Raw genomic sequence first — 15237 nt, 5'->3', positions numbered from 1 at the left:
TCAAAACTGAAGAATAGGATTCAAACATTGGATATTAAGTTTTGAAAGTCAAAGAGTGATATTCACCGAGGTGGAATGTTTTTTTTATCCCCTGATCTGATCCCCTGAAAACCATAGCCAAAGGTAGCTGGCTGGTCCACTCATCTCACTTTGTAATACTGGCCCCTGGAGAGGTTGACCTCATGTGATGTTTATTTTCTTTGAATTACGTCAAAATACAGGATGCTAAGCACAACATTCTGGGCCCTGTAAAAAGGCATTCTCTATGGGACCCTCATTACATCCACAGCTATTCTTTCTATCATCTTTTTGTACTCAGTCCCCTTTCCACCCCCAGTATAACACCCCTGATGGGAAGTCCCAGTGTAATTCTTGATGCTACTACTGAATAGAGCCAAAGTAAAAACCTGTACCTAATAACATACAGGAAACTAACTTAATTTATTTATTAATTAATTAATAATGGTACATATAACATGTACCATGATTAATTAATTAATTAATTAATACTATTGTGGACCCATTACCCTGAAAAACTTCACAGGAATTTGTAAAAAGTTTTAGCCACACTAGCTGCATGACTCTTTTTTGATCCACACTGAGATATGGTGGATGTATTTCCATGAAATTTGGTGCAGATGTGAGTTGTGCTAATTAGCTAATGTTAGCATACTGAAACTCCAGTGATTTATTGTGTGTGTGTGTGTGTGTGTGTGTGTGTGTGTGTGTGTGTGTGTGTGTTTCTACAGTGGGTTTAAGCTGTGCGGGGCAGTTTCGTTGTGGCTCATCACCTACATGCATCAGGCCCTCGTCTCAGTGTGACGGAGAGGTGCACTGTGACAACGGAGAGGACGAGCTCGGCTGTGGTGAGACACACACACACACACACACACACACACACACACACACACATAAACACACGCGCATATTAGTGATGGCCAAATGAAACTTCATGAAGCTTTGTGAACCATTTTCTTTATTTTCTGAGCCCACTAGATGGCGCTCTTGGTTTAAAGAAAAAGACTCAATGAATGGTAACTCAGTGTGGTTTCAACCCTTTGTTGAACAGAGAGCGCCATCTAGTGGGCTCAGATAATGAAGAATATGGTTCATGAAGCTTCGTTAAGCTTCATTTGGCCATCACTAGCGCACATAGTAATAGATCAGTCAGTCAGCTAAAGGGCCAATCTATATACAAAGAATGATAAAAATGGATCTAAAATAGTATCTTTAAAGGTCCAATGTGTGGAAATTTCTCCTATCTAGCGTTGAGATCATATATCCCAATCAACTCTCTCGCGCCACGCAGTTCAAAGTACGTATTACAGCTACTGTAAGGTAGCCTTCACGCTTCAAAAAGCCGGTCTCTTGCTCTTTTCAATCTCCTTTTTCTTTTTCTGGGTGAAGAAGAAGACTCCTGTTCCTGAAATTTGGATTATGAATACATGTGGTCCTCCATGTTTCCTTCTTATACTTGCCGGGGCCGGGAAGCTACGATACCCGTTAGCAGCATTAGCAGCACCTGTGAGTTTATCATGTGACAGAGAAAACATGAAAGGCGGAGCAGTATGTCCTGTATGTCCCTTATCAGCTAACGTATTTCAAGATGGAGCATGAATATGGAGCGTCTACCACAGTTCATGTGAATGCAAATGTAACATTTCAAGCCAATAGGAATACTTGGAATTGATGGTGGTGGTAAATATTCATGAAAAAGGACAAGTTTGTGAACGGGAAATACAGATTTTGATAATGAACACGTTACACACTGGACCTTTCACTGATGACATAATAAAAGCATGTGCCAGCAGCACACATATCAGTATCATGTCTCAATGAAAACCTGCAGCATTTTAATCATGTGTTCCATACTGGATAAAATGATATTGATGATAAAAATGATAAGAGTGACATGACAGTGTCATGAATGTGTCATAAACATTATAAACAAGTGATAAACGTTTATGACATAACGCTTCTTTTAGTAAGTGTCATTTGGTTTTTGTCATGACAGGTTAGGGTTAGAGTTAGGTTTGGGTTAAAACGCAGGGCCCAGGATGGGTGCTGCGAAGGGCACGGGACAAGGGGACCACTGGTGTGAAAAAACCGGGTCCGGTTATATAAAACCTGTTTAAAAGACGGCCAGATATTAAAAACAGGTTAAAAGAACCACTGGACAGGACGGACAGCGGGAGATTCAAACTTCCACAACTACCCTGGTGTCTATCCTAGAGAATTTACAAAATAAATACATAAAATATATATACACATATAGTTATGTAAATAAAAAGCCCGGCATCCCAATACAAAATAAATTCTAGCCCAAATTTAAACCATCTTATTCAAACTCAAAAATTAAATTAAAATATTTAAAAGGTCATCAATACTGTCTGAATTACTTGCCCTTGAGGTTGAAAAAATATATCCACATACCATTAAAAATTAGTAATAAGTGTTAAAAAAGTGCTTTAAAAGGTAAAAAGTGCCACACAATAAATAACCATAAATAATTTAAAATACATCATAGAATAAAACCACACTGTTAGTAAAAATGCAAAATGATATAACCCTTCTTTTAGTAAGTGTCATTTGGTTTTTGTCATGACAAGTTATGGTTAGGGTTAGAGTTACGGTTAGGGTTCATGTGTCATGGCAGTGTCATGTCACTCTTATGTAGATACCTTCAAGTAAAGTGTTACCGATAATGTAGTGGAACATTGGCCAGCTAACATTAGCTTTCTTCTTGCTTTACCTACGACCTACGGAGGTAAATGAATGAGCATTTGTTTGTTTGCCAAACTTTTCGGGGGATGTAACATTATGTAATCATTTACGTCCCGCTGGCTGCCACCACGTTAATTATTAACGTTGGCTGCAAATCGGTTACAGGTTTATTGTTGATCATTTAACGCTATATTTATATTTACGTTACCCTGGGTTTGAGAGTCTGGGGGGATGTGTTGACTTACAGTAGTTTATAGGCTGTCATTCGATTTTTACCTTTCTGCCCGCTTCTATCTATATAGTCTATGTCGACCATGGTTCATTTACGGGATTGTTCTGGGGGATTCTGGAAAAACCCTCCGAGCTAGAACCGACAATCAAATCATATTTATCTTTTTATTGACTAAAATTCTCATCACACACTCGACAGCCATTTTGATTCCAGAGCTCACATCCCTACGTGCATATGTTCCACCAAAACATGTTCCTTCCCGAGGCTATTCTGCAGAAGCACCGTACCTGTGTCCGGAGCTTAGCGCTGCCCAAGAAGATTGTGATTGGTTTAAAGAAATACCAATTAACCAGAGCACGTTTTTCTTCCATCTAGGAATGTGGTGTGGACTAGCCAGACCTTCTTAGCAGTGCTGTGGAGGAAGGTCTGGCAATGCGAGACTACTATCTATGTAACTCTTTGTCTGTCTGTCAGTGCGTCTGAGTGGGAGGAGCTCGGTCCTGCAGGTCCAGAGAGGGGGAGTATGGAGGACGGTGTGCTCAGACGGCTGGAACAACTGGCTGGGGGTCTCTGCCTGCAAGCAACTGGGATACTCCAGGTTTGTCTGCAGCTCAAATCCCTTGTTTTCTTAACACTTTCTCAGCTCTATGTGCATGATATGGTGTGATGGGAGATTCAATTCAATTCTATTCAATTTTATTTATAGTGTCAAATTACAACAGAAGTAATCTCAGGACACTTTACAGATAACTAAGAGCTGGTCCCAGGCAAACCTGGGCCAGCTCTAACTATAAGCTTTATCAAAGAGGAGAGTTTTAAGTTTACTCTTAAATGTGGAGACGGTGTCTGCCTCCCGAACCCAGACTGGGAGCTGGTTCCACAGGAGAGGAGCCTGATAGCTGAAGGCTCTGGCTCCCATTCTACTTTTGGATATTCTGGGAACCACAAGTAACTCTGCATTCTGGGAGCGCAGTGCTCTAGTGGGACAATAACATTTGTGTCCATGTCCCCCTTTTTGTTCATCTTGTTGTCTCAATCTGAATTGTCCTGCACCGTTCAGATTGCTGTATGATGTTTCAACACATTTGTCCAAAGTAAAGATATTTGAACAATTTTAAGATTTATCACCAGGTTTTGTAGAGACAGTCTTGGTCCTGATGGCGCAACTCAAAGACATCTTCAGTTATAGAGCATCTTTGTTATAGTTTGCACACTGCAGACTTTTTACACTGGCACCCGCACAAGCGAACAAGTGTTTCACACAGTGCTGTTTTCTGTCTGAACAAAGTCTTATTAGACAGCAAATAGAACACCTTCTGTCATCATAAGAGGAATGGGAAGATTTAAATGAACTGCAATGGAAATCAACCATCTCGCTGTTGTGGACAGGGTATAATTGAAAAAACTGGGTCAGATACTTTTTAACACCTGCACCTAAATATCACGGGGGGGGAGGCAAACAGCATGCTGAAGAGGCCGTGGGACAACAGAGCAAATCATTTGCAGAGGTGTCAAAAGCATTCACACTCATTACTCAGGTAGAAGTATAGATACTAGGGTTTAAAAAGACTTCTGTAAAAGTATCAACTCAAGCTTTTTACTCAAGTAAAAGTGTAAAAGTACTGGTTTCAAAACTACTTAAAGTATAAAAGTAACGTAAGGGGAAAAAAATAATATCAATATGCTTTTTCATATTAGACGGCGAGTTTTGGAAACAATGAGCTCGTGGTACTTGGGTACGCAGAGCTTGCAGCGCATTCGAAAGGAGTTGTTTTTGCATCCAACTATTTCGAAAACTTCTTCCAGGTACGGCCAGTGATGTAGAAGGGTTGGCTGGTCCTCCTGGCTACCAACCTCCTCACTGGTGATTGGTTGGGACATTTCACTCGAGTTCTCTTGAGTCTCTGCCACGGACATCTTCGTACTAGGCTACATACGTCTGCTGTTTCCTTGCTGGAGTGTGACGTGATGTATGTCATGTACAGGTGCGATGGAGCGCGTACAAACCAATAGGGTGTCGGAATGGTATATGTTTATACTTCTCATCCAACCACAATCAAATTCACTCTATCCGGATGGCGCGATTTATCTGGATAGGTTTTTGTTTTTTTTTGTGTTTTTTTGAACGATGACAAGGCCGGAATGAAAACAAGCCGAACTGAAATAGTAGTAACAAGGCTATTTTTAAAATGTAAGGAGTAGAAAGTACAGATAATTGCGTGCAAATGTAAGGAGTAGAAGTAAAAAGTCTGCTGTAAAATAATTACTTCAGTAAAGTATAGATACCCAAAATTTCTAGGTAACGAAGTATTTGTACTTTGTTACTTGACACCTCTGATCATTTGCATGTATTTTCGGAAATGCGCTGGGATACATCAGTATCGGACAACAATTAGAGACAGTATGGAAAAAGTTTAGGGAGTTGAGATTGACTTTTGTCAATTTTTTTTTTTTTTTTTTTTTTTTTTTAAAGATAATTTTTTTTGGGCATTTTAGGCCTTTATTTTGACAGGACAGCTAATGACATGAGAGGGGAGAGAAAAAGGGAAGGACATGCAGCAAAGGGCCGCAGGTCGGACTCTACCAACTGAGCTTCCCGGGCGCCCTCTTTTAAAAAAATATTTTAACATATCAGTCTTATTATTTTTAGGTTAAAAATGTTAGAAACCGCCTCATCATCAGCTGTACATTGTGTCTGTGTTGCTTTGTGTCTGTCAGGTACGTGGAATCATTCTTCGTCTCTCTGACCTCCGTTGAGCAGGACCTTCAGTCCAACCTGGTGTCCATCAACCTGAACCAGGCACAGCTCATTAAGCTCCAGAATGCCACAGCCTTCAGGTAGAAAGCACATCCCCATTGGAATGAATGGAAAAGTATGCATAACTAACTGTGCTGATGGTCAGTGACACTTGGCAGCGTATAAATGGACGCCTAATCCAGCTCAATCTGCAAATTACAAACCACAACCTTTTTCTAAACTTAACAAAGTAGTTCTGTCGCCTTAACCTAACCAACCTGCGAGCATTTCAAAACATTATCGACGTGTTTCAAACTGTCCCCGTTATGTTTAGATATGAGGACAGAAAACGCTCCTGTGGGTCGTATTTCCTGCTACCGCCAGGGGCGCTAATTTATGAACTGCTCCTATGGGTCGTATAAAAATACAGTTTGAAAACACTTACCAATAAAGCATATTGTGACCTTTGTGTCACTTGTTCAAATACGTTTTAGAGTGCTGTGTCGCCTTCATCTCATTGTTGTACGCCAAACCCCAATGGGCTCATTACTGCTGCTGGAGGCCGGAGGCCTGAAAACACCCACTGTTATTCAAGGTTTAAGGTATCTTTATTATTATTGAGAACTGCAGTTGTAGTGGATCATTTTCCCCTAACGGCCACAAGGGTCGTGAGACCATTCCGCATTTAAAAAACAATGTTAAATAATGTTATTATAATTTCAGGATGAGGACTGCTTGGTTTGGCAAATGGACGTCTGGTTAAATACACCCCCTCTGTTAAAAAGCAGCGCACAGCAGCTTTCCTATAGCCTGGATGCCAGTCGAACTTAGCCCCGCCCACAGCATTTGAGGTTGGGAAGTTCGGTCTGGACTTGATCCGTTGTGGAGCAACTATGCTCCAACCAGAGCTGTTTGGACCAATCAAACTGTTAGGGCGGGCTTTATGCGATGATGGACAGATGATCAACGGTAACGTAATCAACCACGTCACCAAAGAGCGCTTGGGTTGAATTTGTTTACAACAAAGATGGCTGCCGCTGGAGAATTGAGATGTGTAGATTCCGCCATCACGTCTGTTATCGATAGAAGATAGAAGAAGATATCGACAGCGCACATTTTAAAAGAGGAACAGAGAACCGCGATCAAGGCATTTGTCGATCGGAAAGATGTTTTTTCCATCCTTCCTACGGGATTCGGCAACGTCACATGCTCCGTTGCTCTGATTGGTTGTAGGTCTATCCGTTGCTCTGATTGGTTGTAGGTCTATCCAATTGAGTGCAGAGGCATTTTCTTTCCTGGTTCGGTTGAAACACGCCCCATAATCACAGCCCAATGGAGCAGTATCAGACTCATATTCTGACTACAATCTGAGTATGACCACGTCATGCTAGCTTTCCTATGACTTTCTATGGGAACCATCGCCTCTAGTGGTCAGGAAAATAAAGTGAAGTAACAAGTACAATATTTCCCTCAGAAATGTGGTGGAGGAAAATAATGTGTCTCCAATTGACATATTAAGGGGTTAGTGCCAGAACCTTCCAAAGTACAGAACATGAGTAAATGTCCTTAGCTACTTTACTTTCCAGCTTGCTCTCAAATATATTCACTATATTTAATAAGTGTAACAATTGGAGCCAATCTATGAACTATTCTTCTACATTGTTTCCTAGTCTGTAAAGTCACTACTTCTCCATGTTTGCTGAGTTTCTCTGTGATTTGACGTCCACCTCCTGTGTCACCACAGTAAGACTGAGTGCAGCTCAGGGAAGGTGACCACTCTGAAATGTCTGGGTGAGAAAACACACTGCAGACTGAGTGATCTTTGTTTAAGTCATGACTTTTTTTCCCAATGAGGATTTAAGATGGAGTCAAGGGGAGCACATGTGCTCTTGCATGTGCGTACGATCTTGCATGGCATGCAAATGTGTGTGTTTCATCTTTGTGTGTTGTTGTTATAGGATATGTAGGCATGCGCGTTGTTACTTTTAAGACAAGTAGTCTGTGTTTAAAAATCACGCCAATAAAAATGACAAACACATATTTTATGATGTTTATATGTACTGTAAGACTTAGCTAAGAAGCAACAGTTCAATGTAGATACACAACTGATGTGGGACCAGTGTGTGTGTGCATGAGTGTGTGGCTTGCATGTACTATGGTTTAACTAGTATGGATTTGTGAAGGTTGATGGTGATACTTTCGGGTCAAAACTTGCTCATAGTCAATACTTTTGATCAATATTTATCTTTAAGCTTTAAAGGGGCATTCCACCAATTTTACATGTAAAAAATAGAAGACTTGTCACAAGATGCGCTAGCCTGTATCATTTCCAGAAAATAACCCTGATGATGTCATGAAAATAACCCTGATGGTGTCATCAGCACTGATTTTGATCATCGCTTTTGTAATGTCTCTTGCAACTCCCTAAATGTTATGGAAGTGCAATACCAAATCATTGCAGCACCCCAATAGATTAACCCTTTCCATAGAAACAACCTTCAATTTCAAATGTTTTCTATGTCACGTTCCCCTCGGTCAGGCTGGTAAAAGCCTCTGAACACACAATGAGACAGTGTAACTCTACACTGACACAGAGTCTTTCTGTAGCAGTTCTCTTAAAGGTGCTTACACACCAACCTGACGGCCGACCGTTGGCAGAAAAGGCAGTCAGACTGATCAGTCGGCTCCCCAAGTTCCAAAAAGTACCTCAGAACACACCGAAGGTACACCGACATGAGCGTACGTTCTGCGCGTGTGCGAGACGTAATACTGTAACAGCAGGCAGTGCTAATCTGTATTGTTGCCCAAAAAATGAAAACCGGCAGCTGATTGGACGAACGCGTCACGTGGGTCTGGCTGCTCCCGGATTTTTCAACCAGGCATAATGGCGGCTCGTTCAGAATACAATCTCATATTATACTAAAATAGTTCACCGAAACGTGTTTCTGAAAACATTTGAAGAGAGAAATAGGCCGCGCAGTTGCTGAATCTGTCTTCATTTCAGATCAACAAAGGTCAGTTTAAAAGATTTTTGTCAGATTTTGAGAGCCGTTAGTCAGGCTCATCCCGCTCGTCCAATCAGATTGGCCATTGAGTCTGAGTGCCCGCCTTTCGATTCAACATATCAAATCGGCCCAAATGAAGGCCGACGGCCCCTCCAACGGACGACGGCACGGAACACACCGAACAGACTCGAGTCACTGACCTCGCCAGACTGTCTGATGGCCGATTGGTCGGTTGGTGTGTCAGGGCCATAAGGCACCGATTCAGTGGTAGAAGAAACTCAGGGACACATGCCAGTTACTGTAGTAATATTTAATAAAGGCCAGTATCAGCCCACCAGCACATGGTGTTAATCCAGTGCATGTGAATACATTTGCTAGGGCTGCAACTAATGTTTTTTTCATAGTCGATTAATCGATTAGTTGATGGATCTATAAAATGTCAGAAAATGGTGGGAAAATGTCAATCATTGTTTCCTTAAGCCCAAGAAGATGTCCTCAAATGCCTTGTTTTGTCCACAACTCAGATATTCAGTTTATTGTCACAGAGGAGAAATATATTCACATTTAACAAGCTGCCATCAGAGAAGTTTTACCTTTTTTTCATAAACAATTACCCCAACCAATTAATGGATTATCAAAATAGTAGGTGATTAATTTAATAGTTGATAACTAATCAATTAATCTATTTGCATCCATGCCTTAGAGGTGCACGAGCTGACCTTTGACCCTCCTTGCATCTGTCCTCAGAGTGCGGCTCCAGGCCCCAGTACCACACTCGTATCGTTGGAGGAAACATCTCCAAGCCGGGTCAGTTCCCCTGGCAGGTCAGCCTCCATTTCAACAGTGAGCACCTGTGCGGAGGCTCCATCATAACGTCACGCTGGGTCCTCACTGCTGCACACTGTGTGTATGGGTGAGTCGCACACGGAAACTCAAAGGCAGGCTGATGAGGCCAGACACACAACAGGCGTACAAGGGAAGTCGTGCTGGGCAGGGCTACAGGGACACATAAGGTACATACAGCACAAGCACAGAAAACTCAAACCCAGTGAATAAAAGAAGGAACATGAAACACAAAATCCTCTAGAAACTAAGAGTGAATGAAACTAAAGAAATACTGTCACATGGTCAAAAAGTCTGAGGCCTCTGGTCGCAGAGCAGGACTGTGACACATAGTTGAAGCAGATTTGTCCCCGCTTACTTTAGGACGAGAGCCGTGAAAGTGCTGGAAGAAAGCCACACTGCAGCTTGAAGGATTCCCTCCCATATACTGACATGAATATTGTCTCACTGTATCTTCTGCTGTCTGTCGTCAGGTTTGCATTCCCCCCCATGTGGGCGGTGCTGGTGGGGCTGACGGAGCAGCCGTTCCACGGGGCTCAGTCTCTGGCTGTGGAGCAGATCATATACCACGCTCGCTACCGGCCCAACAGACTGGACTACGACATCGCACTGATGAAACTGGCCACGCCACTTGCTTTCAATGGTATTGGTGTCATCCAAGTCCTCGCTCTCTTTCTCAGTAACATCCTTCTCTGTGTTTGTATATTCATACCTACTATTGCATCTCAGCAGTTTCGACATCAGACTCAGAAGAGACCAAAAGGTTCCGTTAAGTCCAAAAAACGAAAGATGCCCCGGGTTAAAAACAGCAGTGCTTCTCTCCTGGGTGATCTGTCTTTCCGAACTGACCCTGAGCTCCCCCCCACAGCCCTGTCAGATGAACTCTGGTACCCCTTAATCAAGTCCCAATGTATGTTCCAAACATATAAGACTATTAATTATATAAAAGTGGTAAGAGTGGATATTGTCCATGTTGTCAATATTTAGGTTGGTTGGTTACTACCTGGGAGTAAGGCTGAATGTTTTATCCATTGCTATCCATTACATACCTATTTGAACAGTTTAGTTTAGTTTTAGCTAACTAGTTCACCGTTACATATTTATTTCTACCTAATTATTTGGACTGTTTAGTCAGTACTTTTAGCAAAACACTTCAGCTGCTTATGCATTACTTTCAGCAATGTGTTGTGGTGATAAATTCTTCTAATCAAATCATAAATTATAATTTTCCTAATTGGTAGAGCTTGTCCACAATCTATCCAGGTACCCGCTGGCAACAGCAGAAGCACCCTGCAGGTGCACATACCCTTGGTTGGGAATCACTGATTTAAAACACCAAAGTCACACAGTAACACAGTCACCGTCACGCTACCTGATAGAGGCAGCGGTAGACCAGCAACACTCGTGTTCTGCCAGGTAAAATGACTCCTTTTGTCAAAGGAGTCTGGTGGCTTTGAAGAGAGCAGAGATAACGGTGTCAGGTCCCTGTCGTGAAGGGCTGTCTGACAGCAGGGTAAAGCCTTGAAAATATATTAAATATAGCGTCCACTTAAACTGATATGGATTTTCAGGTGTCTAAAATGCATTTAGATGCTGCCCCGGTCCACAGCAGGACATTGCTTAGCTTTCTGCTTCTCCAAACTGGGGGCGTGCCGACCGCCATCTACTGTAGCTAACACACCGACTATGGAGAAGTAGCTCATACAACCATACTTCAAAAAAGCCGAACTGTCCCTTTAACATAATGCTTCTATAATGGTTCAGAGCGATTCTGCATTCAGCAGCTGTAAGGGGGCAGTCATCATTACTGACATACAGAGCCAGATTAACCTACGAGGGGCCCCGACTGACCCTGCTCCACATACATGTTACCCCCATCCCATCCTGTCCCAGAAACCAAACTAGTTGGATACATTAGAAATTGGATAAAGCCAGGATAAAAAAATCTTGTTTCATTATGTTGACATATTAGTCAAAGGTTTTTACAGAGGGAATTTTGGATATCTTTTTTTCAGTGGTGTAGTCTAATGTATTGTAGTGTGTATACTGTACTGTATATAAATATATTGGCCTATATATATGGGCCAGAATCTGCCTTTGGGGGAGGGGGCCATATCATAGTGGGGGGTCTGGGTGTCCTCCCCTAGGGTTATTTTGAGCGTCAACAACTGTCCTGCATTCAGATTACATTTTATGCACCATGTGAAGAAGAAAAACACAGATGACAATTCAAAATATATCAAAAATATAATGGAAAGTATGTCGGTGCGTGTCATTGGGTATTTTTAAGTGGGTATATGGAAATCCTGGAGATTGCTACGGTGGCCCTGAAGTGCAAATCACAACAGCAAATAGAAAAACGCAACAGCAAATCATAAAACACAACGGCAAATAGGAAAACATGACAGCAAATACAACAACATGACAGCAAAATAGGAAAACACGACAGCAAATATGAAAACACTTCAACAAATCATAAAACACAACGGCAAATAGGAAAACACGACAGCAAATATGAAAACACAACGGCAAATAGGAAAACACGACAGCAAATAGGAAAACACAACGGCAAATAGGAAAACACAACAGAAAATAGGAAAACACGACAGCATTAACTTCTACCGGAAAAGGTAGGGCCTATCTAGCAGAGGACGGACCCTCCTGATTGGACAGACGGACTGTCTGGCTTTTAACAGGAAGGAGAGGTGAAAAACACGGAAAAGCGCCTACTTTTAACAGAGAGACAGTCCGTCTGTCCAATCAGGAGGCTCCGTCCTCTGCTAGATAGGCCCTACCTTTTCCGGTAGAAGTTAATGCCGTTTTGTTTTCCTATTTGCTGTCGTGTTTTCCTATTTGCCGTTGTGTTTTATGATTTGCTGTTGCGTTTTTCTATTTGCTGTTGTGATTTGCACTTCAGGGCCACCGTAGATTCTTAGTGGGTATACTGCGTATACCTGCGTATCACGTAGACTGCACCGCTGCTCTTTTTGATCACTCCATAAATTCAAAAATACTTTCCACAGCCATACAGGAAAGAAAGCATATGTGTTATGTGTAATGTCTTCCTGACGTCTAAATAAACAAGAACAACTCGGAAAGTTCTCTCAGAGGCATTTATTGAACCCAGTTTCATTTCACTCCACACTGCAGCAGCCAGACACTACCTGAAAGGTGGTTTTGGGTGTAATTACACAATAGCTGCATGATTGATTGATGTTATTTTTGGTGGAAACTGCACACACATTGTTGTGTACAGTCTGTCTGACACTCTGGGTGATGTAGTTCATCTAAATATTCCTCTTTAGGCTTCGTCGAGCCCATCTGCCTGCCAAACTATGGGGAGGAGTTTGAGGAGGGCGCCGTGTGCTGGATCTCTGGATGGGGAGCAACTGAGGATGAAGGTGAGTCGAAACATGGAAACCAGATGATTTCTGCTCTATTATTTCACCCACGGCTACATTCTAAATTGTGTGTAATGTAATAATGTGTGGCACCTGCCCTCTCTGACACATATGTGCTTATATGGACGTGCGTTTTCCAGGAGAGACCAGTGTGGTTCTGCGCTCGGCCAGGGTGCCGCTCATCTCCACTAAGACCTGCAACCAGCCAGATGTTTACCAGGGCTTCATCTCCTCCTGGATGATCTGTGCAGGATACCTGGAGGGAGGAACGGACTCCTGTCAGGTGCAGATGGTTTTGTTTTAAGCATTAAACACCAAGATTTATTGGCAGGAATCATGACGCCAAGCACTGATGGCTGTGTCCCCCACAGACCTGCTGCTCTGTACTAGGAACATTCAAATAAGATAACAATTTCATTACATTTTAATTATAGTGTCAAATCATAACAGAAGTTATTACAGGGCACTTTACAGGCAGAGTAGATCTAGACCACTCTCTAGTTTACAGACCCAACTGTACCCAACTTTACAGACCCAACAATTTCCCAGAGAGCAAGCATTTGGTGCATGTTTTCTTGACATAATCTCTAATTTGGAAGAACAGTTGGCTATATTGTTTTTCTTTTTGAGATTATTTTTTGGGCATTTTATGCCTTTATTTATATAAGAATGCCGAAGAAATTAAAGGGGAGAAAGAGAGGGAATGACATACAGCAAAGGGCCGCAGGTCGGAGTCGAACCCATGGCACCCTATATTGTTTTTGTGATTAAAGGCCATAAGGCAGTCCTTCCAGAAAAATGCAGAGTTTTTTTCTGATTGTTGCGGGCAAAAATGATTATGCGTCACGTTTTCTTAAAAAATGCGATGGAATATGCGGGATATTTATGCAATTTTATGCGATGAAATTGCGGGAACTTGTAAAAGCTGTGGTTTGATCGTGGCTTCATCGCGGGGTTTGCAGCTTTTCGATGATGTTCACGTCGCGTAATTACATCACTTCATAACGTTCCCATGGCAACAGGGGAAAATGGCTGCTCTTGAAGTAAACGCAACGTTTTTCATCTTTCTGCTAAGATATACTGTATGTGACTTTTTTGCAACGAATATGTGGGGATTATGAAATCATGCAAGCCCCGCATATTTTGCGCGGAAATCGGCAATTTATGCGGTGAAAGTACGGCGTATTTGAAAAAATGCGCCCCCCCCCCCTCCGCATAAATATGCGGACTTTGGCTGATTATGCATTGAATTATGCGATCGCATAATCACATTTTTCTGGAGGGACTGGTAAGGACGGAATAGCCTGTTGATGGAACCTGGATTTCATCAGGTCATAAATCAGGGTAGTAATGGCTGGAGTAAGAGTGGATGTAATCCTGGAGCCTTAGCTGTTGTAATTACTATCAGTTCTTGCAACATTATTTAACAGGTTTTCTAAAAAAAAGAGCTAATTTGTATGGGGACATTGAAAAAAAAGGCTTCATTGTCAAGTGTTATTGTGAACACAATCAGTTACATATTGCAAGGCCACTTGGTTAATCTTTTTTGAGGTCTGGAAGTTGCAAACCTCCCACGTAGATGATGGCATCTTTATGAGAGTTTTTTCTTTGCAACTAAAATAACGGTAAAACTGTACTTGAAGGTATCTACATAAGAGTGACATGACACTGTCATGAACACATGACACTGTCATGAACACACGACACTGTCATGACAGTCATGACACATGAACTCCAACCCTAACCCTAACCATAACTTGTTATGACAAAAACCAAATGACACTTACTAAAAGAAGCGTTATGTCATAAACGTTTGACTTGTTTATAATGTTTATGACATGTTCATGACAGTGTCATGTCACTCTTATGTATATATCTTATATATCTTCAAGTGTAACCGAAAGAACTCACTACTGAAGGATTAGGGCCACAGTCCCCTTCCGTACTAAACAATCCATTTATAGTTTGATATGGGTGAATATAATGGGAATCATTCAGCGGACGTTCATTTTCAGAAGTGGAACTAAGCTAAGTGGAATGTTTTGCAATGCCCAAGGTTTGTATATATATATATTTTTTTTAATATCAGTATACACATTTGTTAGCCTGACAAGCCAGACCCACATCCAGATGTTGGGTCTGGGAACTCACCATTGGCAGGGCTCAATCTGAGGGGCGGGATAAACGGTTGTCTTTCAACTCCAAACACATCTTTCTTTTTTTAAGAATGACTTCAGTGCTTAACTCCAAGTCTTCCAGCGTTGGGGCCAAAGCCGATTCCAAAGACCGCTGTTC

General features: G+C 41.9%; 1 protein-coding gene across 1 annotated transcript in view; it reads left to right on the top strand.

Moving 5' to 3' along the window:
• Positions 1 to 15237, top strand: part of tmprss3a (transmembrane serine protease 3a) — a 29946-nt gene that overhangs the window by 8856 nt on the left and 5853 nt on the right. The window contains exons 6-13 of the mRNA XM_078262861.1: positions 750 to 866; positions 3431 to 3554; positions 5675 to 5794; positions 7438 to 7484; positions 9446 to 9611; positions 10015 to 10184; positions 12847 to 12942; positions 13083 to 13225. Coding sequence (XP_078118987.1) covers positions 750 to 866; positions 3431 to 3554; positions 5675 to 5794; positions 7438 to 7484; positions 9446 to 9611; positions 10015 to 10184; positions 12847 to 12942; positions 13083 to 13225 — 983 coding nt within the window. The remainder of the gene's footprint in view (positions 1 to 749; positions 867 to 3430; positions 3555 to 5674; positions 5795 to 7437; positions 7485 to 9445; positions 9612 to 10014; positions 10185 to 12846; positions 12943 to 13082; positions 13226 to 15237) is intronic.

This window comes from Sander vitreus, chromosome 11 (genome assembly GCF_031162955.1).
Source record: "Sander vitreus isolate 19-12246 chromosome 11, sanVit1, whole genome shotgun sequence".
NCBI classification, from domain to species: domain Eukaryota; kingdom Metazoa; phylum Chordata; class Actinopteri; order Perciformes; family Percidae; genus Sander; species Sander vitreus.
The sequence above is the reverse complement of the archived record's forward strand: the minus strand, read 5'-3'. Positions and strand labels throughout refer to the sequence as shown.